The following is a 26,357-nucleotide window of genomic DNA, read 5'->3' as shown; positions in this document are numbered from 1 at the left end:
CCACTTCACGTTGGTGGTCTGCGCAACGGAAGATGATCTCTTCCAGGATGGGAAACTGATCAATAGACAACCCAGTGAATGGACCTTGGACGACCACGTCACCGCTTTTCGTGCCTGGTTGGCTATTTCGACCCCGGCGCAACCTCACTTGTGCCTTCCGAAGATTCACCAACAGAATAAATGGCCTTGAACAATCACTTTACCCTGGTGTCATGCCAGCGCTTGAAGAAAAAGCTACGCAGGACTTCACCAGTGAGGACTTAGTAAAAAAAAAAGGGAGTAGCAAACAGTACTATACGATCGCTCTTGTACCTTGTTCAGCTATAGGCGACTTATAAATCACTGAAGTGTCAAAGCTTGTCGGAGAATTTTGAGCACGTAGCCCCAGGCGAAGTAAAAAAAAATTAATATACGTCTAAATGAACAGTATGTCGACGCCAACACACCCACTATACTGAATAATCTTAAGGCGATCTAACAACCGCGAAACAATTCCGGGAAACAATTCCTTAGTTTACAGGGAAACAACGACATGTGTTACTTCTGATGTGGACCCGGCAATTACGGACGATGATTTCTCTAAACTTTTGTCGTCGTCAGTACCAATGATTAATATATATGGATTTGTACAATTCCGTTGCATCAAACTAGTATTTCAGTCGGAAACCCTACCTTTGCATGCGAAAATCGGTCACGTAAGACATTCAGTACGCCCTTACCTGCCGAAACAGTATAGCGCCACGGATGTATGAGACTGTGCCATGTCAGCAGAGTATGCAAGAACAATGTAACCTGCAAGTGATGCGGTGAGTTCCACGAAAGCCGCCGTGACCTGTTCAAGCTTCTGCGCTAACCTCGAGGCAACCTGAAAACTATGCCCGAAGTAAAAAAAAAATAAAGTGAGCATTCTTGGCGGATGACTGAGGACCAGTCTGCGCACAAAGAAGCCGCAACGGCTCTACGCTGCCGTAGGCGCCGTTCATGACAGATACATCAAATGGCTCGTAGAACGCTCACAGAGGCGAACTGTCCCTTCCAGACGAGCATTCTCTCCTACCACGGGCGCTGCTTTCTATAAGGCAAAATGATATTCCTAATTCAATTCCACCACATACGATAGCGCAAGGCTGCCCATCTTCGCAACCGGCCACTTAGGACGTGGAAGGGCCTTTGCTGCCGTTCGTACCTGCGGACCCCGCGCCACATTGCACCGAACCTTTTGCACAAGGAAGATAAACAACTTCACGAACCTAGGGGTGCTCTCAGCCAACACGGGGACTGAAATTAACAACAAAAAAGGTGATTCAGAGCAGGCTCAAAAGCCTATTCAACTCTATGCGCGTGGTTCTTTACGATTTCCAAAAGCCAGCAGCTAAGTCTGCTCTAGAGGTGCTTGTAGTACCGCAGTCGCTCATTGCAGCTCTGCTGTAACACTTACGACCAGCTTGGACTTAATGTGCCTTCAGACGCTGGGGAATGAGTGCCGGCCACCAATTTATTCTATAGGTGCTTATCGATGTCCGGTAAATGTTTAAGGTCCCTCCCTTGCGTCAACTGTCGCTTGATAAGAAATGCAGTCAGTTATCATTGAGCGACGTTCTGAAACGTTTCCACATCATCGATGTGAGTCCGTGCCATTAGCAGTGCTGCAAGATCGTACATCTACATTAATCTAATCTGTTGTCATCAATTAAACCGTTTTTTCTTCCTCTTCTTCACTTCTGTGCAAAGGAGCAGGTTATAACACACTAGCTCAGGCCGACTTCTCCGACTTTCTTTCAATAAAATCGTTCTCTCGCTCTCTCAAGAGAGAAATAGAGAAACAAAACATTAAGAAAGCGTCGGGGCAATATGTAATAATAGAGCCCTTAGCGCTTCAGCTGTATTAAGCATACAAATATTGCGGGGTTTTACGTGCCAAAACGACTTTCTGATTATGAGGCACGCCGTAGTGGAGGACTCCGGAAATTTCGACCACCTGGGGTTCTTTAACGTGCGCCTAAATCTAAGTATACGGGTGTTTTCGCATTTCGCCCCCATCGAAATGCGGCCGCCGTGGCCAAGATTCAATCCCGCGACCTCATGCTCAGCAGCCCAACGTATTAAGCATAGTGAGCAGGTAGTTCCGAGGGTCAACTTAGGCAACGGAGCTCTGGGAAATTTTTGAAAACATGAAGTTTTTATTGCGATCAGTTACAATTTGCGAGAGATGAAGCAAGGGACATCTATAGAAGGAAAGGAAAGACAGAAAAATTAACAATAGGAAACCTCCGGTAGGGTACCCACATTTAATAGTAGTGATGAAGACAATAGGCAGATACGAAAGCTCAGATTATACGTTCGAGCACTTTCAGTCGAGGTAGTTAAGCAAAAAAGGCCTCCAATCCACACTGTGAAGGTGGTTTGACAGCGAAGCTGTAAACAACGACCACTATAACGACTACCCATTGCGACGTAGGCTGAAATGACTCGTGTGACGACATTCACATGCACTTTACCTAATCATTAGCCTAAGACATTTCGACAGTCTGCGACTTGACTTGCACCGCTACTTCGTGCACCTAGAAAGTACGGACCAGAGAGAAGAGGAATTCGCCGCTCCTCGTATGCAATACGCGCTGGTCTTCAGGAGTCCTCGCTATAACGTGGCCTTCCCATAGCACTCTCACAACACTAATCATTTCCTTGACTGGTTCTTTTACGCACGAAAGCGTAGTTACATTATTTACGAAAACGTGCTTCGTATGCTACAGTCAAGCTGCCGCCGCCGCGGAAGCTCAGGAAAGGTATGCGGGGAGCGCTACGTGCTTCGCCTTGTATGTAGGCGCAGGAGCGCCTCATAATCAGATGTGTGGTTCGGATGCTTGTTTTGAGCTTGTTCTTTATTGAAACTTATGCTGTTATGTCTGTTGTATACGTCATTCCAAAGAATGTGTGCGCCGTTCGCTTCACTTTGCTGAGTGCTTGCAGGCATTGCATTGCATTGCATTGCATTGCATTGCGGGGGGGGGGGGGGGTATGAGCCAAAGAGATGTTCGTTTTCTGTTGACGTTACGCCATGAAGGAATCCCGGGATTGTGGCCATAAACAGCTTATGCTATGTTCAGACTACGTTCGTAAGGCGCCGATTTTTCATAACATACGTAAGCGGAAGCGCAACAAGCGTATGCGTCTAGTTCAGACTGCGAACGTAAAGGTACCAACGTGCGCAATTCTCGCAAAAATCGTGGGTGAGAGGGTTAAAGGGTCGGCAACATTTACGACTGTTATGTTACGACCGTTGCGACACAGCCAATGACCGATAAGCTTTCGGCTTTCAACAACCGGTGACGACACTTCCGTCCTCCCGTCTGCAGACAGCTCCAGGCGCGGGAAGTGCCATTCCGCCATTCCGTGCGCACGATTGGCTGTGTTCGTGAAAATTTTTGCAGTGCGCCTTGCGAGACTGTTTTCAGTTCATCTGGTTTATCCACCGAGGAAATCGATGCCCGCAGATGCGTGCTCCGAATTTCGATGAGTGCTCTCATTAGGTTTTCAAGGAAGCGGAACTGCTGGGGCGACATGCGCATGATGTTATGAAACATGGCAGCGTCACAAATTCGGAGCTTGGCGAAAAGGTTGTGAAAATCGCCGTCCACGGCCCTGTCGAGAAATACTTGCCGCACCCAAACCCTTCTGCGTCGCCTTCGTCGTCTTTGGGCGATTGAATACATGACTATAAGTTTGTTTTGAGCGTGAATTTCTTCGATCTCGGCCAGCGCTCGCATGTTGGCAGGAGCCATATTGGATCGCTGGTGACGTCGATTCTGCAGCTCCAAATTTGATTGGCCTGTTGTAAAAGCCGTAATTTAAGCAGCAGTAAATGTGAACAAAGGTGCCGGCTTAACTGCCGTAACGTTTTTTACAGCCGTTACGTTCGATACGCCAAAAGAGCTGTTACGCGCGTTACGACCGTAGTGTGAACATAGCATTAGCCGTAGTATTGTACATGAATGGCTCTAGACAAATGCGACTGTCACACGGCACATTGTGTTGTTGACGTGCATAGTGAACTGGCAGCGAGAGTGGCGACAACACGGTGAATGCGCTGATAGAAAAGCTGAAGGAGCACGTACCCGATAGCGAAGCCAAGGACTCGACGCACATCTTGCATTTAAGCAACTAAGCGCAACGTCAGCTTCGGCGAGCCCTGATAAGCAGCGGCGGGCGGGTGAGTTAGTAGGCGGAGCGCGTAGATGTATTCCTCGGGCGAACTGCTCTTCAAAGTGGCGACTGCCTGCGGCGGGCGTTGGAGCACGTGTAGTACACCGCAGGATGTGCTCCCGGAAGACTGGTTTGCAGACGGCGGCTGCGCGCTACGGGTTTATGTGAGCGGCAGGACATTGCGTGAGTTCCCGATATTAGAGCTTGAAAGTCGATCGAGTACGGGAACGCTTTACTATGTATGCAGAAAGACAGCGTGTTTTAGTTTGAATACTTCGTATGCTTTAAATGGCCTGCTGCAGAAAGTGCAATACTGTCTCTTTAAGCGGACTACTTGAAGTGAATTTATGCGTTACTTGCACAAATTGTTGTGGTAAATTTATGAATTAGGAAAGCCTTTACTAGCTGCCTTCCTATTACTGCCATTAATGAATCACCTGAAAGTCCGGGAACCATAGGCGGTATTGAACCCGGGAGATAAAGAAGTAATGGCGATGTCCAGGAATCCTGAGATTCTTCTTTTTTTATGTGGTTTAACGTGCCAAAACCACTGTCTGATTTTGAGGCACGCCGTAGTGGAGGACTCCGGAAATTTCGACCACCTGGGGTACTTTAACATGCGCCTAAATCGGGTGCTTTCGCATTTCGCCCCCATCGAAATGCGGCCGCCGCGGCCGGGATTCGATCCCGCGACCCCGTGCTCAGCAGCCCAACACCATAGCCACTGAGTAACAACGGCGGGTTATGCTGAGATTACCAGCAGTTTCAGAGCAGCCTCTTTATATTACAGCTTTTCCTTACCCACGTGTGGGGTAACAAGCTGGCTATATAGATCTTGTTGACCTCGTTGCATTCCCTGTACTTGTTCTCGGTGACTTGTGCATTGAAGCATTTCCATCAATCGCAGACCGCGCTGACCCAAGTAAACTCAACTTAATACGACTTTGTTTATGTATTTGTTTGTTTTGCACTGACAAATACGGGCGCCAGCAGAAGACGAAAACGGAGGTTATTGTTGGTGCTCGCGCTCGCTCCGCTTGGCCGTTATCTGTATCCGATAATTCATTTAGAACGCCCAGCTCATGTAACCTTAAACGCGTAATATCAGTTTGTTTGTTGTGTCCATAAGACCCTTAGCACCACACTCCTGAATGCTTCCTTCTTTTTGCCCCAGCCCATCGTTAGGCTGTCACTTCACTCGGTTCTCGTCACTTTTCCTCGCTGACCCCAGAGATAAGTTGTGGAAGAGTAATGTGCTGTGCGAAACACTTTCAAGTTCACGCTCAGTGAGAAAGCCGTCGGCGCATGTGGGAAAACCGCCGGCGTAGCAACATGTCCAAAGCAGATGCTTTTAGTGAAAGCGCAGGTGCAACGTTGTTGCACAACTACTGCTTTTCATCTGGCATCGGTTAACGCCGGCGCTGACTATTAACCGGTTTCAAAGTGGTCTCTAGGTCTCGGCAAATCGATGTGACACCCGTTGATCGTGTTCTTTACGTGAATATCCTAGTTAATTTAATGTCACAGCTAACGGCAGGCGGACGCCATAAAAGTATTTGTGTGGAGTAGATAAATCTGCAGGAATGTAACCGAAGGGGCCTTGTCAGTACTCATAAGCATTATATCGTTTTCGAATTTTTTTAGGTGTCAAGCTTGTCACATTACATGATTTGTGTGTCCTCACGCAGCGTCAAGAAATTATAATCATATCGTCAAAGCCCAACAATGACAAAAGAATACGCATCATACTCAGGTGACCATGTAGAATCAAAAGTCCCGTTTTCAACGATGTCGTTTCTTTCAAACAGTTCTATTAATGATTTTCATGCCCATAATTAGCACAAAAAGATTCAAAATTTAACCACGCAATACTCCTAATTTAGGCTAATCTCCGCTACCCTCCTTAGCGATTCTGCGCAGAACGGCAAGCAAGACCCGACGCCAGACATTGAAGCTGCTCTTGGGCAGAGGCGGTGGTATAGAGCCTGATTTCAAGGCTGCTGCGAGAGAGTAAGCTCCTCTTCTCCTTTATGCGTAGGCAAGATATTTCCTTCTGTCCTTGAGGTAGTTTGTTGTAGGTTAGACTGCACGTCTAACAGTCGCAGTGCAACCATATAAAAGAGTCAGCGGTGAAATGCGAGCACTTGGTCTCAGAAATCTAGGCTCATCTAGGAGAGTCGTAGCTACTTGCCTATAGAAGAGGATATACAGGGAGCCCAGATCAGGACGATTCGCGGTACGTTGTCGTTTTCATCATTAATCGTATCAATACTTTGCTTCAGCTGTGGTGATCAGGTGGTGGTGGTGGTGGTGGTGGTGGTGATGTTGGGAACAGGTGGGGTTATAGCCTGGCAGTCGATTCGAGCGATTGCTTTGCCTGTAACGCCGCTTTCCCTGTGTTGTTTGTCAACACACGTAAGAAAAGGCAATATGTGCGACAAAGGCTTATTTCCGTTCGAACAATCTGGTGACCTTCTGGGAACACAGAGGGCCACACGAGTGTCAAACAGCCGCCTTTTTTAGGTAAGCACTACAATATCCCTATTTCACAAATGAACAATATTCCTCTTGCTTGCAAAGTTTCATCTGCAATAATCTGAAGCAGAAACAACGCAATGCTTTTTTGTTAGTGCACTAGCCCAAACATACAAAATTTTGCAGGTATCAAATTTATGAAAAATATCGTTTCGATATCGTCATAGTAGCGATATCAGAAAACGTGGTTGAATTGCTAGGCACTTTAGCTTGGTGTGTTCTAGTCAATACTTTCGCAGTCACAGTCAGGGTAGCATGTCTCGCCCGTCACAATCGCCAACATATTACAGCATACAGGCGGTTGCGCACGTATTATGCTCGAGGTCAGGCGCTTCAATGCACATGGACAGAGAGCAATATTAATAAGTGCAGAGCATAAGGAGAAACACATTAAACGAATGTTTGACGGAGAGCACCGTAAAGATATGGTCTATCTAAACGGCGACAGCAAAGAAACAAACACGCGGAAAGTTCATCCAGTACTCGAAATCCTTTCATAGCTCGGAATGCATAATCATTAAATCCAGTCAAGCGAATTTTGTTGAAGGCAAATATTTGGCTTACATTGTGAAATTTTGATGTAAAGAATAGCTTTTTGGACTGTTACCAAAAAATACTGCAACAACGTCGCTGTCTCTGTCGGTTTCTTAGGTCTCTGCGTCGATTTGTCAATGAAGTTTTTATAATATTTCAAGCAAAGAATATGTCTTATTCGACGTCAAATTATTTGCAAGAAATAAGTGGTAATCACAAGCCATTACTGCAATAGTTGACGAAAAAAAAAAAACACATACAAGTTCGAAACGTGCTGGGCAACGCGTTACCGTTTGTGGATGGTGCCATGAAAAATACACAAGTTAGTGAGACATATTTCTGATCCATCCTTAGTAGACGCAACTTTGGCCACGGCCCTCATAAACTTGAAGCTCACAAGAAGTATTCATGCTATGAATACTGGTGGTAATATAGGCGCAGACTCGTTTAAAAGCGCGTAAGAATAGGTTCGTCCATGTGTTCCAGCTGACGTTAGCCAAGCTGTTCAGTGAAACAGAAAGTAAAAAGAAAAAAAAACGGAACAAGATACGATCTCAAGACCTACGGTGTTCGGTCGACCTCTGATTCCCGAACACCATGGGTCTTGATATCGTATCTTCACCGTGTTCTTCATATATTTTATTGAACAGCATGGCGAACATCAGCTGGAATACCCTATATACTTTATGAATGCCTGCATCACCTTTCATGCAAGCAAGCGAGAAAGGCAGGGAGGTCAACCAGACGAGCACTCAGTTTGCTACCCTCCTACACTGGGGGGTGAGTGAAATGGGAATAGAAAGAGGGAAAAGGGGAGAGAGTAAGCACTGAGTGCTTTGGGAGGATGCATAGGGACACTATAAATGGTTTCTTAAGCTGGTGCACTTCAAGTATAGTGTACTGGTGCACGAATCGTTTTTCGGGTCAGCGACGGGTGTGGCCACGGTCCGAGTATATTCGACTCGGAGAACAGTCTTGAGTCCAGTCGGTTTAAAGTTGTCCGCGTTGTACGTCGTCACAAGTGCACATACAAATAGGTCTCGCGCGGGCGAATCTACTTTGCGATGACGGTACAAACGGCACCACGCGCACCGCTGTTCGCGCCGACATCACTTGTTTCGGCAATCTGTGCGACAAAACTCGTCGTAAACTGCAATATTTTAGCTTCATTTTTATTTTTCGTTTTCTCCCTTTCAAATGTAGGAACCAGAAGCTAAATTATTTCACTGGAGGGGGATCGCGCAGTGCGGCCAAACCGGATGTGCGCGCCTTTCAATGGTGGTGACTGGACGGCGCGCACTATATCTTCACTAAAGCTTGGGCCACGCGCTCCGCTGTTCAACTTTCATTTGAAGCTGATAGTACGCCCCGATGGTCCTGCCCTACTTCTCGTCATTCCTAAGCACCTACAGTCAGCTGTTCTCTAAGAACTTCACGATTTACAAACGGCAGGTCACCTTGGCGTCTCCCGCAGCTACGACCGGATTCGCCGACGCTTCTTTTGGCCAGGCTTTGCCCGCTCCGTCCGGAAATACGTTGCGGTGTGTGAGAAATTCCAGCGCCGAAAAGCATCATCGACGCTCTCTGCCGGGTGCCTTCAAACGCTCGACATTCCTTTGGAGTCGTTTTTTCGCGTTGGCTTGGCCCTACTTGGCCCTTTCCCTCTATCCACGTCTGGCAACAAGTGGGTCGCCGTGGCGACAGATTGCGCTAGGCGATTACCAGAGCATTTCCTACCAACTGCGCCACAGATGTCGCCGCTTTTCTTTCACGTGACGTGATTCTGTAGCATGGCGCTCCACACCAATTGCTCACTGACCGGGGTCGGATATTTCTTTCTAAACTCACCGCCGACATCCTGCAGTCCTGCTCAACCAAGCACAACCTGACTACGTCTTACCATCCACAGACTAATGGCCTCACAGAGCGTCTCAATCGTACCCTAACAGACATGCTTGCAAAGTGCGTCTCGTCCGACCGTACTGATTGGGACCTTGCGCTACCCCTGTCACTTTTGCGTATAATCCTGAAGAGGAAGCTTTAGCTCGGGTGCTCCTATCTAAATACATGTAAAAGGAGAATTCGTTTTTCTCGGCAACCACTGCACTAAATTTGACTGGGTTTGCTGCATTTAAAAGAAAAACTTAAAATCTAGTGACTGTTGGTTTCGAATTTTTGAGTTAGGCCGTCAATATTTTATAAAAAAATGACAAAAATTGCAAATTTTCAGAAAACGAAACTATCGAGTTTACAACTCTGTAACTCAACAAGAAAAAATGATATCGCAATTTTGTGAATTGTACCTGATAGCACATATAAAGCGGACAAAATTGATATGTTACACATGAACCTCAAAAAATGTAATAATATGTAATTACAACTTTTGCAGAACCCTCGTAAACAATGTAACAAATTCACGTAAGATGTAAAATGACATATAATATTTGTCCGCTTTGAATGATCTAATGGATGCCGTTTGCAGAACCGCGATATCTGTTTTTGATGCAGAGCTATTAGTTTGTAAACTTCATGCTTCTATTTTTTTCAAACTTCTAAAATTTTGAAAATCTTTCTAACAAAATTCAAGCCTTAAATCAAAATACTGCTTCCAACAGTCACTAGAATTTATCTTACTCTGTCAAATGCCACAAATTTCATCAAAATCGGTCCAAGGATTATCTCAGAAAAACGTTTTTGCGTTTTTACATGTATTTGAATAGGCCGCGTCGGAGGTGGGCCCGAGCTAAAGCTTCCTCTTAAATACAAAGAAAAGACAAGTAAATTAGAAGCGTGTGTCATTCCGGTATTAACACCTTAGAGGAATAATGCGTATGCAGGCGAAACTTGCGAAAGTAATGGATGGGCGGCATCACAAACAAATGCAATTCGCTTTTACATACAGGGCTAAGAAAATACACCACTCATCCCAAGCAATACCATACCTATCACGAAAACATCCGATTTTCAAGCAATCCCCATTCGCAGTCCTTATTCCCTGCCCTTTAGGAGCACAAATACACGGGCGACTGCGCGTTGGCAAAAGAACTTGGCTTCAACCGATGGGATAGTACGCCGCGTATACACAGAGATAGCCACAACAGTCTTTTAACCAGACCATAGTCGCTCGCAGAATTCCTTCTACTCGCACTCAAGACAAATGTGTGGGTGCAAAGCCTGTTTTCAGTCGTTCAGAAGAGAGAATTTTCGAGTCGCAAGTTGATGGTGTTTGAGCTCCTTGGCGTTATCTTTTGCGCGTTCTGCCGGCGCAAGCAACACCCGTGTTATCTCTCTTGGCAATCGTTCGTCGCGTTTTCGACGAGCGCGGGTACCGAAAGAAGGTATATGTTGTTGCGGGGCCATAAAAAGCGATACAGACTTCTGCCACGAAGATTCAGTACACGCCAAACTATTGTCACCACGGCCGAGCTTAGTTTTGGCTGCGTCACGACAGGAGAGGCGACTGTGCCTCAAAGTTATCCCAAAATGTAACGAAATTAATTACAATCATGTTGGGGGTCAGAGAAGGCGTCACGAACTTGTCCCGGTAAGATTTTGTACACGCGAAACTAACTGCATTACACGGCCGTACTGCTTTTTGCTAACTGCATCACAACACCAGGCGCGGCGAGCGCGACCAAGAGCTACCTCAATTAGTTAAAACAATGTGGTACTCACAGAAAGCTTCGCAAGCATCTCCCAGCACGAGTGATTAGCTCAAATTAACTGCGCTAGAACGGATGAGCAGTTTTTAGCTAACTGTGTCACACGTCTAGGTTCGGTGCCGTAACCCTAATTGCTTGAAATGCGTCGCAGACTGTCAAACAATATTTCTCACCTTGCCGTTGTCCAGTAGTGCAATGGTGCCTTGTCGAAGTGCAGAAGGAACGCAAGAATACGCTGGGAGTCAGACAAACCAAACTAAATCAAAAAGAAAAAGTGAGACGGGTTGCCGAAAAGGCGAACTTCGCAAGCACAGCTGGCCTTGCTCGATTCGGTGGATTGCCTGGTCTGGCGCATGACGCACGCATCTGGCTCGTCTGGCGTGCGGTTAGCTTGTTGCTAGGTGACGCAAATAAGTCGCAGAGTTCATTTATATGATCAAACTTGTTAGTTTTAGATGGAAAGAATAAAACAAATTAAAAAATGTCTGTTAACTTCATTTCACGTTCTTATTTTTCTGATGCTCGCGGCAGAGAAGGGTCGACGTTAATAATAGCGTGACGTATTTCGTGTTGCAAGTTTTTGCCGAGCGTTCCATCTTTTTGAATTTCTTTCTCGGTTCGCGCGCTGTTTCTGCCGCGCCGCAGGAATTGTCTCGCGTGCTTCATGTGGCCTCTTGCAGTACGTGTTCTTTCTTCAGCGACGTCATCCAGTGCATCTCCCTGTATGTTTGTTCCTGCAGTGGCCAGTGACATGAGTGCGAGGACATCAGAAAGTATTGCCTCGCTAGAGCCCCTGGATGATGTTGCACGCAGAGAATTGGGAGAAACGCCTGCGGTGAAACAGATGGCTCTGAAAGAGTTGCGTGAGCTTATTTCAGGTAAGGAGAAACAGCATCAGCAGGTAAGCGAGAATGTGCTGCACTGCCATGTGTTAGCCGTAACGGCCGTTCTCACCGCACAGAATTTGCTGGCATTGTACACGTATAACGGTGTTGTTTAGAAACACTAAACCTAAAGCAAAGCACCAGCAGCGTTGCGTTTTCTACAGAAAGTACTGGAAGGAACTCTGGCGCTATAGCGTCTACGGGACCTGTAATTAAGCGCTTCAACATGCATCGGAATGATTACTAGTAAATGAATTTGCCTAAATTTAGTTTTTCTGGCTTCAAATGGCTTTGGTACACTGCATATTTATTTATTTAAGCAATGCGCGCTTTGTTATAAGCGTCACAGTTGTCCATGGTTACATATGACTGCAAAAATCTGTTGAATTCGTGCGTTTGAAAAAAGAGGTGTCGTCTGTTGGGAACTCAGCAAACCATAAAAATAAAGCCAGAAGTATGACGAGCTGACATCGGTCGCCTAGTATAGTTGAGCAATCGGAGCGCCAGTATTCCCTGCGGTGATTTTTGTAGGAAACTGAATGATAAGCTCGAGTATTATAGACTGTCTACTTCGGAAAAAGTCGGTCTCAAATTTCTGTACTCATGTTCATGCCGCACAAAGCGATCGTGCACTTTCCCCCGATATGACGCATATTGACCCTTTTAGCGGCGATTCCGTGGGTGCGCTTCCATGTTTGATCACGTGGTAACGCGTCCATTGCTTGCCTCAACTGCCTCCGTGCTTACAATGGGTTTGTATTCACGAATCGCGTGTGGCTTAGCAAACGTCTGTTTCGGGAGACATCGGAGATGGTAACTGGGTGGACGAAACGAAGCATCGCCCACGGCTTCAGAGAAGATGTAAAAGCGCTTTCGGAGCTGATTGAGCAATGCCTAAGCGGCGCGAGCAGCGTATGCAGTGCTTGTTTTAAAGGCGGGGCCAAATATCTATTACAAGCTATCCAAACTTTCGCTCATGAATAGAATCAGGATTAGTGTGTTTTGCTCTTCGTTTTTTATTTGGTAACTATTTTGAAGCAGCGGCTTGTCCCATTTCTGACTTCCTCGGTCCGGTCACTATTAGATTATTTTCTGCCTAGTCACTAGCGGATGTGGTCACTTCCGACAGATTTGTTCTTGCTGCGCGCAAGGCTTGAAACGTAGCTGTTTTGTACCTTGTAATACCTTGTAGGAAATGTTTATTATCGCTTGTAACTCGCTCACTCTTGTGGACCGTCACAAAACACACAGCCTCGACCATTCGTGCGCTGTCGGTGTAGCCCGTCATTTATTGTGCGCATATGATGCTCGTATATTCAATTATGCTTCCATTCTCTCATTGACACGTTGGCGATAGAGTGGGCGTGAAGTTCCGTGCCCCTTGGGGTAGATGTGTGTAGATACTGTGCGCGAAACGTACTATGACAGGAAGTGGCGCTACTCACTTTGTCGTTGCTTAACGAGCAGTACTCACTCTTGCCTTCTGGGGCTGAATCACTTTTTTTTTATGTTAGCGATACAACGCTGGCGGATAAGCAAATTTCTGTATCCTAGAGTGAAGCCGTATATCTCAAAGTGTCGGAAACACGTACGGACATTTGCAGCTGCAGTCTGCGAACTCGGCCACACAGATTCATTCCGTTCGTTAATATGCCAGTCACTATTGTTGCAGCCAGCTACTGCACCCATTTTCGATCCAGCGTGATCAGAGCACAGCGCGAGAGCGGACACTCAGTTGCATTTGTGACAACTGATCGCACAGAAGCAAGGTGGAAGCGGTAATGGTTTCGTATTCGTGCGCTGTCGCTGAGGCTACATGCGGCGCGCAGACGGAAGCGCCATCTCGTTTCTCTAGAACAAACTGCTCCGCGGAAAGGGCCAGCATCCAACACGTTTGTTGTTGTTTTTTATTGGTTCTGATTGTGTTTAACATCACAAGACAGCGCAGCCATTTATGAGGGGCACCTTTGTGCAAGGGTCCAGACTGATTTTGGCCCGTTATGAAGTTCTTTAATGTGCAGAAAAACACGTGGTACGCGAGAATATTTGCATTTCGCCCACGTATGGGCATTGAGCCTGTGGCCTTGTTCTCAGCAGCAAAAATACGGCTCTGAAAGAGTATTTTATGATTCTAGACTTGATTTAGTGTTTCTATTTAGAGACACTCCCTCCCGCCCCTCCCCCTCTTTCTTTCTCATAAATCAACTTATGGAGAAGCTGGCTACTCCTCTGCAAGGAAAGCAAAACTAAAAGTATGAAAACAATGAGACAGTCAAGTATCACAAACATATGCGAATTTCCGCGCAAGAGTAAACGAAGTAACAGAAAAAGGTAAAATGAGACTAAGATACATCCACAGTTCCGTAAACACAATAGAGCTCGAAGACACGCACATCAGTTGAATTATTACTGTAGATGAGGAGACCAATACATTTACACCAACCTACGTAAAAGAACACAAACAACACATAACAAGTACTCTGTTCTTGCTGAGTCTCCACTTTAGTAGCGCTTTTTCCATCGTGAACGTTTACCAATACGCCCAAGGGACAGCCATGCTAAGCACATAACAAAACAAACGCGTGTTAGAAATATTGAGACATGAGATATCCGTAAACAATTTATCGAACTAAAAAAAAGAATATTGACGCCATTCATGACTATCGTTCCAATAGGCAGATTTTAAAAGCCACAAGTGCTATTTTCTGTAGCTCCATTGTTGGCGATCAACCGAGTATTTTTTTTTCGAAGTTAATGGCCGACGGTCTGGTAACAATAAACCAGCTTTTCGTCTTCGACGCGCAGTATCGTATTGCAGTCACTCAAGGATGACGTGTTGTATGCATCTTCCTCAGCGTCTTCACAATGTTACTGCGGACTAGCATTTCTTTCAAACGTTCTACAATGGCGCGGATAAACATCTCATTCAGTGGACAACCAACTAGCCATAGTCGCAGCGCTACAAGCTCTTTAGCTGTGCGTATTTTCTGACCTCTTGTTTACACCGCATCTCAATTCCAACCAGGTGAACCGTCGCTGAACTGTCCCATGGATGACGACTTTCTGGTCAAGTTTCTGAGAGCGCGCAAGTACGACAAGCAGTCCGCTTTTGAGAACATCAAGAAATACTTCAAGGTTCGAAGGGACAGACCGGAACTGTTTGAAGAGCTAACTCCGAGCAACATCCCTTTCGACGTCGTTTGCCGCAGGCATCAGCTGCTGACGGTGTCGCACCACACGGATCCACTGGGAAGAATGGTTTTGCTGATGAAGATCGGTAAGCCCGGTGAAGTCACTGTGCGCTGCCTTTTGGCGAATTAGTTTATCCATTACACTACGTCTGAGAGATACAGATGCAGAAGAAAGGGAAAATACAGGGAGGCTAACCAGGCAGGGAAAACTTGGTTTGCCACCCTACACTGGGCAGCAGGGAAGGGACAGGTAAAAGGCAATAAATTAGCTTTTCGCATCAGGTGGGGTGGCAACGTCTCGTGTGGTGACTGTGGTCGCGAGAAGACTCTTCAACAACATTTTGTGTGACGGACCTCGTTACACTGTGAAGAGACGATAGGTCGCAGTCACGCTAGCATGCTTTGACCAAAGACCGTTGTGACAGCAGTGCCGACCTCATAAGAAATCGCTGCCGAGAGTGACCAAGGCACTGCTACGATTTTTCAGGACAACCTACCTGCACAGGCGGCTGTAGCCTGAATTGCTGTTCGTTGTGCTACAACTGGTGCTGCGCTGTGATAGCCTGAGTGACTGCGGATGTCATCGGTTTCTGTGCTCCCTGTCTCTCTCGCGTCTGAAAGAAACACAAAAGTGTACATCATAGACTAAGTCTTATAAAAGAAAGTGTCAACCAAGTTTCAGAAAATACTTATATCGTGCGCGGATTAAAGCAGCTTTATACTGCTGGCAGCCTTGTGGCGATACTGCTGCTATGTTAGTGTTGGAATAAATGCGTCCTCTAAAAAGCAGTGGTTTCTCCGGCATCCGGCGCCTCTCCGCAAGAAAGAGAGGGTAGCGATAACTGGGAAAGGCACGAACCAGGCTGAGCACGGATGGCTACTATCTGCAGAGAAAGGGGCCTAAAAGACGAGAATAAGGAGAGAAAAAAGAACGGCAACAAGCTGACGCATTCATCGTTCAGTTTGTCACTAATGGTCATATCGGCTGGTGCATCTAGACAAAAGAAGCAACTCTCTTGCGTGGCACTGTACATCGCGAATACACACCACCATGGTCACCGGATATTTCCAGGAGTATCCATGTATCCGATTTTGCTTGTAAGAAATCGTATACTACAGCACCACTTTCGAGTTCTTCCGCCTTCAACTGTGCTCCAAAATACACGGTCGTTTCAGCTACTATAGTGGCACAAAAGCGTGCGTCAAGAAATTCGGGACAGACTGTAACGGCAATTTATATTTTAGCAGGTATTGGAGGTCAATATATCGGAAATAACGCTAGTGTTAGGATATTTGTTAACATGGTTTAACTGCTGCTTGGCTCTGAAACGACAACATGTGCGCTAGAGTAAATAATAAAATAATACGCAACCTGTTAATCTTTTGATTTAGGTGCCTAAACATGGCGATTTGTCGCTCCAATAGCATCCGCCTCTAAAGGCAATCAAGCTGAACAGTCCCGCAATGTGCCGAAGGTGAATAATTAAAATAGAAATAAACGTAAAGAATAGAACAAACGACATATGTGTGCATGGTTGAGTCTCACTATTGAGATATTGATCACGTCACTCGTCGTTCGCTCAATGATTTCTAAAATGCTGTGAAAAACGAAATTATTTATCGAGGAATGACAGCGTTCAAACTTATCTGTGCTCCACCATGGAGGGTACGCGATGTTGTGCAGCCATTTATCGCGACTTCGGTTGGTCGTTTTAAAGTGCCACAAAGGTAGTAATCTTATGGGGCTGGTCTGAACAGAGAGATCCGACTACATTCGGTTGGTTCTTTCCGACCGCTAGACCCCGACTTAGAGGGCCCAGAAATGTTCCCACCGACATGCTCGGAAAAATCGCCAGGTCCGGCTAGCTGGTTTTCGGTCGCGCTAGCGCTATGCAGCTTCCGTCAGCACACTTTTCCCCTGTAGCTTAGGGGTTTAGACTGTTTCGTAATTGGGCGGTGTTGCTTTGTACGCGTCACATCGATGTTGGCAACGCAGCAACGTTCTAGTTTGTTAGCGGCTCCTTCAATCCTACTTTTGCGTCGAGAGACAAGCAGTGACAGCATCCCATCACATAGTGATGCAAATTTGTGATGTCGTAAGACTGCCTTGCAAGCGACGGCTAATGTAGTGGTCGAACACCTATATATATATTTTTTTTTGCTCTCTCTCCGTGATGCTTTAATGCTGCACGATGCGGGACGTTCAGTTGGGCATCACAGAAAGTTGTCCTCGCTTCCGGTCTTCTCAAAGATCCGAAATGGCCTGCCATTAAGATGAAGCGTGCTTTTTCTCTTTCAGATCTCGAAGGTCTCACAATCCGACTCGGAGTGCAGACCACCCGAATTTACCAATAGTACCCTTGCATCCAGTCACTCGCGCAACAATCTTAGCAACGTCAAAATTATAATTGTGCTTAACGATGCTTTGCTAGCGCAGCGATTTCACCCGAAGCTCGCGTATACTATTATTTATGACTCGCGAAATAAAGCACGCCTGGCGAGGAGAAAGCGAGAAACTGTCGTCGTATTTTCTTTTTGGGAGGAGCAAGTGGGTTCGAGTTCCTGATAACGATTGGACTGGTTTCGCCAAATGTCGGCGAAGAGCAACACGTGCAACGGATCGCAGCTTTGTGTGTCTCGCCGGCAGTCGGCGACTATTTCAATACATTTTGCCGTTGCGGAGCAAGATAATCCTTCAACATACTATTCGCGCAAGTAACGCTGAAAGCTGTGCATTGTTGATCAATCTCAGGCTTAGGTAAGAAGGTAATAACTCACTATTAGCATGTATGAATATGGCGATGGAACAGTCGACTAAATTTAGGTTGTTTCCTGACCTGGAAAGCGTAGTTTTATGAAGCACGAGGGTCAGGAGGGTCATTTGTTGTATGAGTGGTGATTGTTGCATGTGCGTTTACGCTGCAGCACGGTGTGTATTGAATGGACAGGCGCTGAACGCCCAATAGTTGTGATTTTTGTAGCTCAATCCCCACCACCCCGCGTTCTTTTTCTTCTCACCATTTGAGTTGCTGCGCAAACACGTGACTGCATTCACGGTAATTTGACGTCCGGCGTCCAGCGGCTGTCATGTTACACGTTATTATGTGTGGCAAAGTGTGTGACATAACTCTATATTTGTCTTCGATTTCTAGCACAGGATCAATGAATGGAAGTGTCACAACTCACTTTTGCGGCAATTAGATTTCTCGGTGAAGGGACCATAACCACGTAGTAAAAGGTCACCTCAAGCAGAACTAAGGCTGGTCGCTTAACTACTATGCGACAGCCATACGCCTGAAATTAAATGTATCGCTGCTATACGTTAGGAGGGCTTAACATTTTTTTTTACCGCTGGATGTTTTTCACGGCCTCACGTTCATGTTCGCGCCCCGCAACGCAAGCGTTTTTGCCTGTGTTCCAACCTGCGACCACGAAAACAGTTGAAAGAACCAAAAAACCCCCTCCCGATTCACTTTAAAATAAACCGACGAACGGCGTACGACATCACTTTGAAACATCCACGACACCACTACTCTGTGACGCTATGGACATTGACAGCATCTGATCGCAGTTCAAGAACACCACAGCATGCCGTACGATACACGCAGCCTAGGGAACTTCAAAAATTTATACAAATGGCATACTTTGACTTCTTTCCTGCTCGCGGGGCGGCTGTCCTGCCTTTCTCACATCATCGGTGCCGCCGATGGTACCCAAAATGCAAATTTAATATGGAAAGATTAGCGCTGATTTCTGACCTAGTAAAAAGATTATATTACAGTGTAGAACAAAATTCCCAAGACAGGGCAAAGCCGGGCCGACCGCGACGGAGGTGAAGCAGGCGTTACTAACGTGGGCCGATCGTGTGTGCCGATCGTGTGGGCCGATCGAGAAGGTAGTCCAATGCCGGGCCGACCCGCGGCGGTGGTGCAGTTCGCCCTTAAGGGGCCCATATGCACAGCTTCGCTGGTCATCATTCACAGAGGGGAAGGGCACTGAGCTTTTCTATCCCAGAATACTGGTTTTCAAAGATTACTCTGCCAGTAGAACCTGTAAAAGAACAAAAATCTGTACAGCTTGGTATATACTGGCCCTTCATCCGAACGAAAGCGTAAACAGGAAGGAAGGTAGAAGGGTATTTTGTACTTCCTTTGCCTCTTGGGGCTTTGTTCTAACGGTTGATCTGAAGCTTCTCATTATTGACCAGTTAGGAATATACTTGGAACAAACAACCACTTACTTGCAATGCGCTGGTACATTACGTTTTAGAAGTTTCCTGAGGGCTTGCTCTATCGAAAAGAAGTCGGATGACTAAACTGGTCCCTTATAAAGAATGCTTTTTCTAAATTTTTCTGGTGGCCTCCAGGTTCCTGGAATACCGAGATATGCACCCTGAATGACTTCTTCAGGGTGGGCATAGCACTCGGCGAGTGCTTCCTCCTTCGGCAAGATTTTCAAGTTAGAGGCATTGTGGTCATTGTAGATTTAAAGGGCCTCAACGTCTACCACCTGTCTTACTACACGCCTTCTGTTATAAGAACGCTCGTCAGTCTTGTACAGGTAAGTGCAAAGCATTTTGTTCCCCACAGTGCAAAACTTTTTATCCCCAGTTTCGGCCAGCATAGTGCTACACAGGGATGACAACGAGAAAGATAACAACGTTGCTGTTGCGTTGCGTTGATCTTGCTGAAGGGATGCAGTAACTTAAAAACAGTGACGTTAAAAAAAGGAAGAACTAACGCGGGTTGCTATCCAGGAATGCATTCAGCATTAACTGAACGCATGTGGTTATTTGTGGCACAATGTTGCCCTGTGTTGGGTGGCACACCTCTTACCACCGTTCCTTATCCGCTCACGGATCACGACCGGCACTTCGAATGTCACTTCCTCAAGGACCAGTTCGTACCGCCGTGCATCCTTTACTACCGCCTCTGGTTGCAGACACGCAGGCGCAGCTGTCTCAAATTACATCGTGTGCATCTTCAACGGGAGGCGCACCATCTGAACGACAGTGCGTCAGAATGCTAGCTGTCGCGAGGGAAAAATGCAGAGAACACTCACCCTTACCACCGGTACCACCGGGCGGTTCTAATTGCCGCGTTAACCGCACCCGAAAACTGTTAGACAGTCGCAAGAAATCATAGCTCCGAAAGAAGGCTGAACGCTATAAGAAGAATGCAGAAACTCCTCTAGCGTTGTCTGAGTATGCTTACGCGCACCTCCAAATGTCAAGTTGACCCACCCCCAAATTTCAGTTGGCGCACCTCCAACTTTAAGGTTGCCCCACCCCTACTACAAGCTTCCTCATGCATTTTCTGTGGAGCCCAATGATCACTGGGGTATTCCCTCTGATCAAAATTGTTTGCTTTAGTTGTTCCTTACCGCTTATAAAGCTACCAATCTTCAATATTTACACCATTATTACAAGTAGATGTCTTGACTTCGCGCATTATGCATTTTGTGCAGACACAAGACATTACACTTTTCGGATCACGAAGCTAGAGTACTCGCCAAATAGTGCTTACGCTATAAAATCCGAAATAACCTATGCACTTCAATCGAGTTGTGAATGCGAAAGCAAAAAAATCCTTTTGACCGCCCCTGAACGGACCTTCCAGTTATGAACCCCTCTCGCGCAAGTGAGCACCTTCAGACGCTTCGTTGTGTTGGCGCATTTTTCATTTGCGCCTTACCGATGCACAGTTAGAATGCAGGCGAGAGCTTGCGCGGGCAAGGAACGCGCGGATAACATAAGCTCCAAAGAGAGGAAATGAGGGTGATGTGGCATCGCGGCGATGCCTTCTCCCCCCAGGCAACACCTGGCGCGCTATTCCTGCAGCAGGTGTCCCCTTTCGCCCGCTGTGCTCGGTCAAGCCTCGCTCATGACGTGGCATCGCAGCTAATAGGAATTTCGCTGCAGTTTTTAACAGCGGATTCGTTTAAGCTTTTAGTTCCGCCGTGGAGCGTTACCAGAAAACTCAGCCCAGCTATGCGCAGCCTCGCGTTGCTTAGCAACCAGCTCCTCCTCGCAACCTCCTCGCACCCGACGCTCGTATGGCGGAGTCGTGACGTCACAGGCGAGCAAAAGGTTGGAACAACCGGCGCGGCGACACACCTCTCGCCTCCTCTAATCCGTGCGTACGTACTGCTGCCATGGGAAGTCCGAAGAAAGTCCGGACGCCCGAAGAAGCGGCTTACCAGGATGAGCGCCGTACTGCCAAGAAAGAAGCGATGCATCGCCGCCGAGTTGATCCGGAACACCGCGCCGAAGCTGCGGCTAAGGAGAGGCGACGCCGAGTCGAGGATCGCGAGTTTCAGTCCAGGGAACGCGAGAGTCGCCGAGAAAGCGATCCCGGCCTGCGACTGCTTGATAACTTCCAGCGTCAAAACCGCTCAGACAACGACTTATAAAAGCTTAGCATAACGTCGCAAAACCTAGAAACAACTTAGCCAAGCCAACCACAACCTCGCAAAACCTAGACACGACTTAGCTAAGCCTACCAACAGCTTATCAAAACCTAGCATAACTTCCCAAACCCTACAAACAACTTTCGCAAGCCACATAAAAGCTAGGTGATGACAAGCTCAGCTGGTGACTCCAGCCTTGCATCACTAGTGTAAGCTGCGCACGTCTTTTCGCTTGTCCAGACGACAGACGCCGGTGTTATCGTTCAATGGGCCGTTTGATGCTTTTACAAGAGAACAAAAACAGGGTCTGTCTTCCCTGCGTAATGATATGGTGGCCAAACCTGTGGATATAGACCAACTAGTCTCGCGAAATACCGTGTTAACGTTAATCAGTTTTACAATATAAAGAATTCGCACCCGTTCCTTAGCGAATGGACGGGGTTGAAAACTACGGCCCAGTATTTTGCACTCTTTAATAAGAACATAGCACTTTTAGGCATCCTATATATGGATTTATTATTTAGCCAGCTCTGCCTAATTTGCATGGATTTAGAACAAGAATGAGGCGCTGTGATGTCACAATTCTCTCCTCCAACGAATGCAACACTATGTACATCTGCTGACGCGCTTTTGCATTCGTACATTACTGCAATAAGTAGTGTCTTAAAAATATGGCGGTCCTTGCGTGTTTCTGGTTCCCCAATTATTTCGCTGCATGATGTGTGCAAAAGCTTAGCCCTCGAGATCTCGTTCTGCTACTCCGAAAAAAACTGTCGCTGAGGCGTGGATTGCAACACAACCTATTGTCATGGTGCGCAAGATAATGGAAATCATTTTTCTCGTTTACCAACTGCTCAGTTGACCAAACGTCCAGTATGAATGGCGTTAGATGCATGCATGGAAAATTGTAAATATGTATTTTGTTACCGAAGGGATTATATATATACAGAAAGTTAATTTTACTTTTTTGTACTGCGATAGCAATTATGTAGACAGTCTAGGCGCATTTATGACGTCGCCGTTGCCGTCGCCGTGATGCTCCATATAAAGAGCAAGGGCGACAAAACCGTCGACGCGCGCCGTATGCTTTATGTGCGAGGGAAGCGTGTGAGGGCGAGCCGGCGAATACGGTTTGATCTCGCGTGTGCGAGCAAGAAAGTAGGCCCGGATGAGTGCCCTCTCCTGTCGCGCGCTAGGCAGGTGGGTCAGGAGAGGGAGGAGGGGCGTTCTTCTACGGCTGCTCCTAGGGTGCCTAGATGTCCTCTGCGGCGTCTATCACGGCGTCTACTACGGCGTTGGCCACGCGAATTGCGCGGACGGCGTAGTAGACGCCTTTGGCGGATGCCGTAGGGACGCGTTGCCGGCATTCGTGTTTCTTGAAAGCGATCTGCAACGTGGCCAACGCGCGTGCCCACCCAGGCCTCTTCTTCACAACGGTCACAACGCAAGGTACTAACCACTATAATACGCACCACACAATGGAGCCATGGGAGGCACAGCTAACCAGCTCAGACCTGGCGGGACAACAGTCCTTCATAAGACAGGTCAAGCGGGCGGCTGAGGCCAGCGGGACCTTGGACTAAAGGGTTTCCGACCACTGCACGTAAATCGTTTAAGCCAATAAAGGTTTCTCTCTCTCTCTCACAACGGTCTGCGATGTTTGCAGAGTGCGCGTAGTGTCGGTAGCTTCGTATGCGCTGTGCTTTCGACGTTTAGTATGCCTTGAAGCGAGAGATTCATGAAGGTTAGTTCCCTTGCTGCTGCCGCGATTCCTCACTGCAGAATTTTGACAGCGCGTTTCCGCGCTCGTCGAGCAAGATGTGTTAATGTTTACCTGTGCGCGCGTAACATTGTGCTCGTTAATTTAGTTAAAACACGTTGGTAGGGTAGGTGGTTTGAATCCATTGTAAAATATATGAGTGCTACTGGGCAAGGCCATAGAAAGAAGCAGACAGACAAAGCCAGGGCTGTCTCTGTGTGTCTGTTTTTTCCTACGTCCTCGTTCAGTCACTCTTACACATTCTATCATTGTTAATTCAGTTAGTAAGCGAATATCTAGAAGTTTATACGCCCGCCGAAGCTCTTTTCCTTACTTCATGCTGCTATCCAGTAATTTGCTATCTCAATTGGTGCTTTGCCTGTCGGGCGAAACTGCGCATTTTTTTTTCTTTAAGAAATGAAAGAAGCTATCCCATCTGAAATTCCAATGGGTTTTTTCCCGAAGATTCGTCTTCAATTTGGTTGGGAAATTTCAGGGCTCGAGCACCCGTAAATAACAACTGGGGGTACTAGGCTATGGCTCTGTTCACTCAAGCGCATTTCTACTCAGAGAAATGTGGTACGATCTCATCCTAGCTTTTTCAATCCATTTTAGTGTTGGTGTTAATCGACGCCCCACGACGACGCCCCAGTGCCAGTATTACCGAGAGTCAAGAAAAACGCCAGATTGAAAAGTTCAAGAAAGGACCACGTTAGAGTCTCAGAATACTATTCAGAATTCTTTATTCCGTGCGACGTGGACTGTTAGCGTATACCGATGAGTTCTATAAACGTGCACTCAGCTAAATTTACAAAAGCACTTCCGCTTCATTTTTAATGCACCAAAGTGTTGAAATTCCACTGGCACTAGCAGAGGATTTCCTGGCGCTTGTACATTTTCCTTCTTCCCATGAGCGTTATTTTGCCGGCCGGATGGTGTGCTGATGCTAACCCCCATGGAAACTATAGCCCTGAGGCGCTGTATTAAAGTGATGAGAACGCGGTACTGTTATTAACATTGCTCTGCTTGGTGCATTCGTGAAGCAGATAACCGGAAACGTGCTTAAATATGTTCCAGAACTGTTTGCCCTTGCGCCTGCAAAAAGTCTACATTATCAACAATCCTCCAATATCTGACTATTTATTTGCAATTGCCAAGACCTTCCTAAAAGCAAAACTAGTGAAACGGGTAAGATTCGTCTGCATGTTTTTTTCTATCAATTCTCCATTGTTTCGTCACTGATGATTTGGAATGAAGTAAAAAAGTACGAATCTCTGCATCAAAGAACGTGGCATGAACATAGAAATTCATGGACGAAGCACAACCTAAAAAAAATGCCACAGAGCGGGCACTTTTCTCAACATATCATTTTTTGACAGCTCAACGCGAATATAGTGTTGAGAATAAGAGCCATACGAAGAATTCCTGTGAACTAAAAGCAACTGAGAGTTACAAAGAATAACCCAATCAGCTACGTTGTTTTTGTGATCGCCATGATGAAGTGCCCTTCGTCTATGAAAGAAACTTTCCCAGATGTGAAAATTTATTATCGGGTACATTTCAATCAAACAACAGATATAAAATGACGAACCGTTAGCCAATCGATTTGGTAAGTTCTCACGTTGAACATGCAGTGTGCAAATAACGTGAAGATGAGGACACAAAGCAAGCATCGACAAACGACCAAAGGTTTATCTCGTAGTTTTCTGTTAACACGTGCTTACAAAATAATGACGCTCATTGCGTATTATATACCTTACCTCGCATTCTGTTACCACACGTATTTTTATTCGTGAAGAGATACGATAGTTTATAAGCGTAACCCTGTCACATGCCAATAATTCGTCTCAGTTTTCTCCTGTCGGTCCCTCCAGCACTTCAATGCAATAAACAGAAACCATTTAACTTACGTTTTAAGCATGAAATGCTTTTAGCTGCCGCTGTCGGCGACCTTCAAGTGACCTTGAGCAGGAACCAGAACCGTTATTAGGGCGCTCAAACGAGAACATTCGGGCAAGTTGCCAGAGCTAAACGACATTAACCAGGCAACCAGTCAAAACTTAAGAAGATGCAGTCTCTGGCCCCCAACCGTTGGTACAGAACTTCATTACATGCGCTAGCGCTAGTTACTGGTCAGACAAGTTACAAAAAGACTGCTTCTGAGTTCTTCCTAATGTTTGTTCAGAATATCACTCAAGCTTTAACTTCTAGTACGCAGGAGTTTTATTTGTCATTTGCAACAGCGACTTTCAAAAGGCAGATAGAGCGCAACAATGCACGTGATTGTCATCTTTTGGCGCTGAGACAGGGTCGTCTGTTCAACGCCAACGGTCCATGAGTTCCGCGGCTCGAGATATGGCACCACGCTGCATCATCAAGCCGGCAGCGTCCGCGCGTTGTGGCAAACTGTTTGGCGGAGTTGATTCTTGCAGTGAGGTTCAGTTCAAAACAGGTTCATGTGGTGTGGTGTGGTGTGGTGTGGTGTTGTTTGGCGCTGATGTGTGAACATGTACTATACCAATTTTAAGATTGCGGCTAGTATCATCTCCAACCAATCTGCTTTGCCGGTAGCGATTGCTTGCTTACATCTACTTTCGATTACAGGGGAGCCATATTTTTCTTTATTTTTTTACAGATTCGCCTTCTTGGCTACAATTTGACAGAATTGCACCAACTTGTGCCGGATGACGTCATTTCGAAAGAACATGAAGGGACGAACGAAAGCTTCGATTACGACCGATTGGAGAGGGAGTTGACGACTGCTGAGAATTTCTTCCAAGCGATGAGTTCTTACGGATACCGCGATACATTGTCGACAAAAACGGTGCCCAAGCCAAACGGCGTCCTCACTGAAGAGGAACTAAGTGAAGATTACGTGCATATTTAATCACTCTGTGATCTAATAAAGCTTCTTGTGGCCTTTGGGTTGCGAAAATTGAAAGTCACGAGGAAATGTTTGTTCATTTTTTGAATTCCCCACTTGTCGCGAACGCAGCTCCCATGTGATTCTCTTTCCATTACTAAGCTTAACCCACCATATAATGGCAGCATGTTACCTGACCTTTTTTCTTGTAGACCTCTGTGGCTCTTCTCTCTCCTCATTTTGTCGCTCGCTCGCGCTCCCATGTTTCTATGTTGAAGCCCAGAATTTAAGCCAACAGTTTATTCTTAGGTAAAGATT

At 46.4% G+C, this 26,357-nt stretch overlaps 1 protein-coding gene and 1 long non-coding RNA gene across 5 annotated transcripts in view; one reads left to right on the top strand and one right to left on the bottom strand.

Annotated features, from left to right (window-relative positions):
- Positions 1-11,318, bottom strand: part of LOC135905258 (uncharacterized) — a 59,271-nt gene extending 47,953 nt beyond the window's left edge. Inside the window, exon 1 of the long non-coding RNA XR_010565359.1 lies at positions 11,108-11,318. This is a non-coding gene — a long non-coding RNA (uncharacterized lncRNA). The remainder of the gene's footprint in view (positions 1-11,107) is intronic.
- LOC135905254 (alpha-tocopherol transfer protein-like) lies at positions 4,214-26,117 on the top strand. Of its 4 annotated transcripts, XM_065436275.1 has the most exons (7): positions 4,248-4,386; positions 6,111-6,213; positions 11,675-11,812; positions 14,844-15,095; positions 19,376-19,569; positions 24,254-24,364; positions 25,812-26,117. In XM_065436275.1, coding segments are annotated over exons 2-7 (948 nt in total). In that variant the 5' UTR covers positions 4,248-4,386; positions 6,111-6,212; the 3' UTR covers positions 26,064-26,117. The 4 variants fall into 4 exon arrangements, with proteins under 4 accessions (XP_065292346.1, XP_065292345.1, XP_065292347.1 ...); XM_065436273.1 differs by lacking the exon at positions 6,111-6,213 and having other exon boundaries at positions 4,216-4,386; XM_065436276.1 differs by lacking the exons at positions 4,248-4,386; positions 6,111-6,213 and adding an exon at positions 6,295-6,439.
- Positions 26,118-26,357: the final 240 nt, after the last annotated feature.

The sequence above is a fragment of the Dermacentor albipictus genome, chromosome 3 (genome assembly GCF_038994185.2).
Source record: "Dermacentor albipictus isolate Rhodes 1998 colony chromosome 3, USDA_Dalb.pri_finalv2, whole genome shotgun sequence".
Lineage (NCBI taxonomy): Eukaryota > Metazoa > Arthropoda > Arachnida > Ixodida > Ixodidae > Dermacentor > Dermacentor albipictus.
The sequence above is the reverse complement of the archived record's forward strand: the minus strand, read 5'-3'. Positions and strand labels throughout refer to the sequence as shown.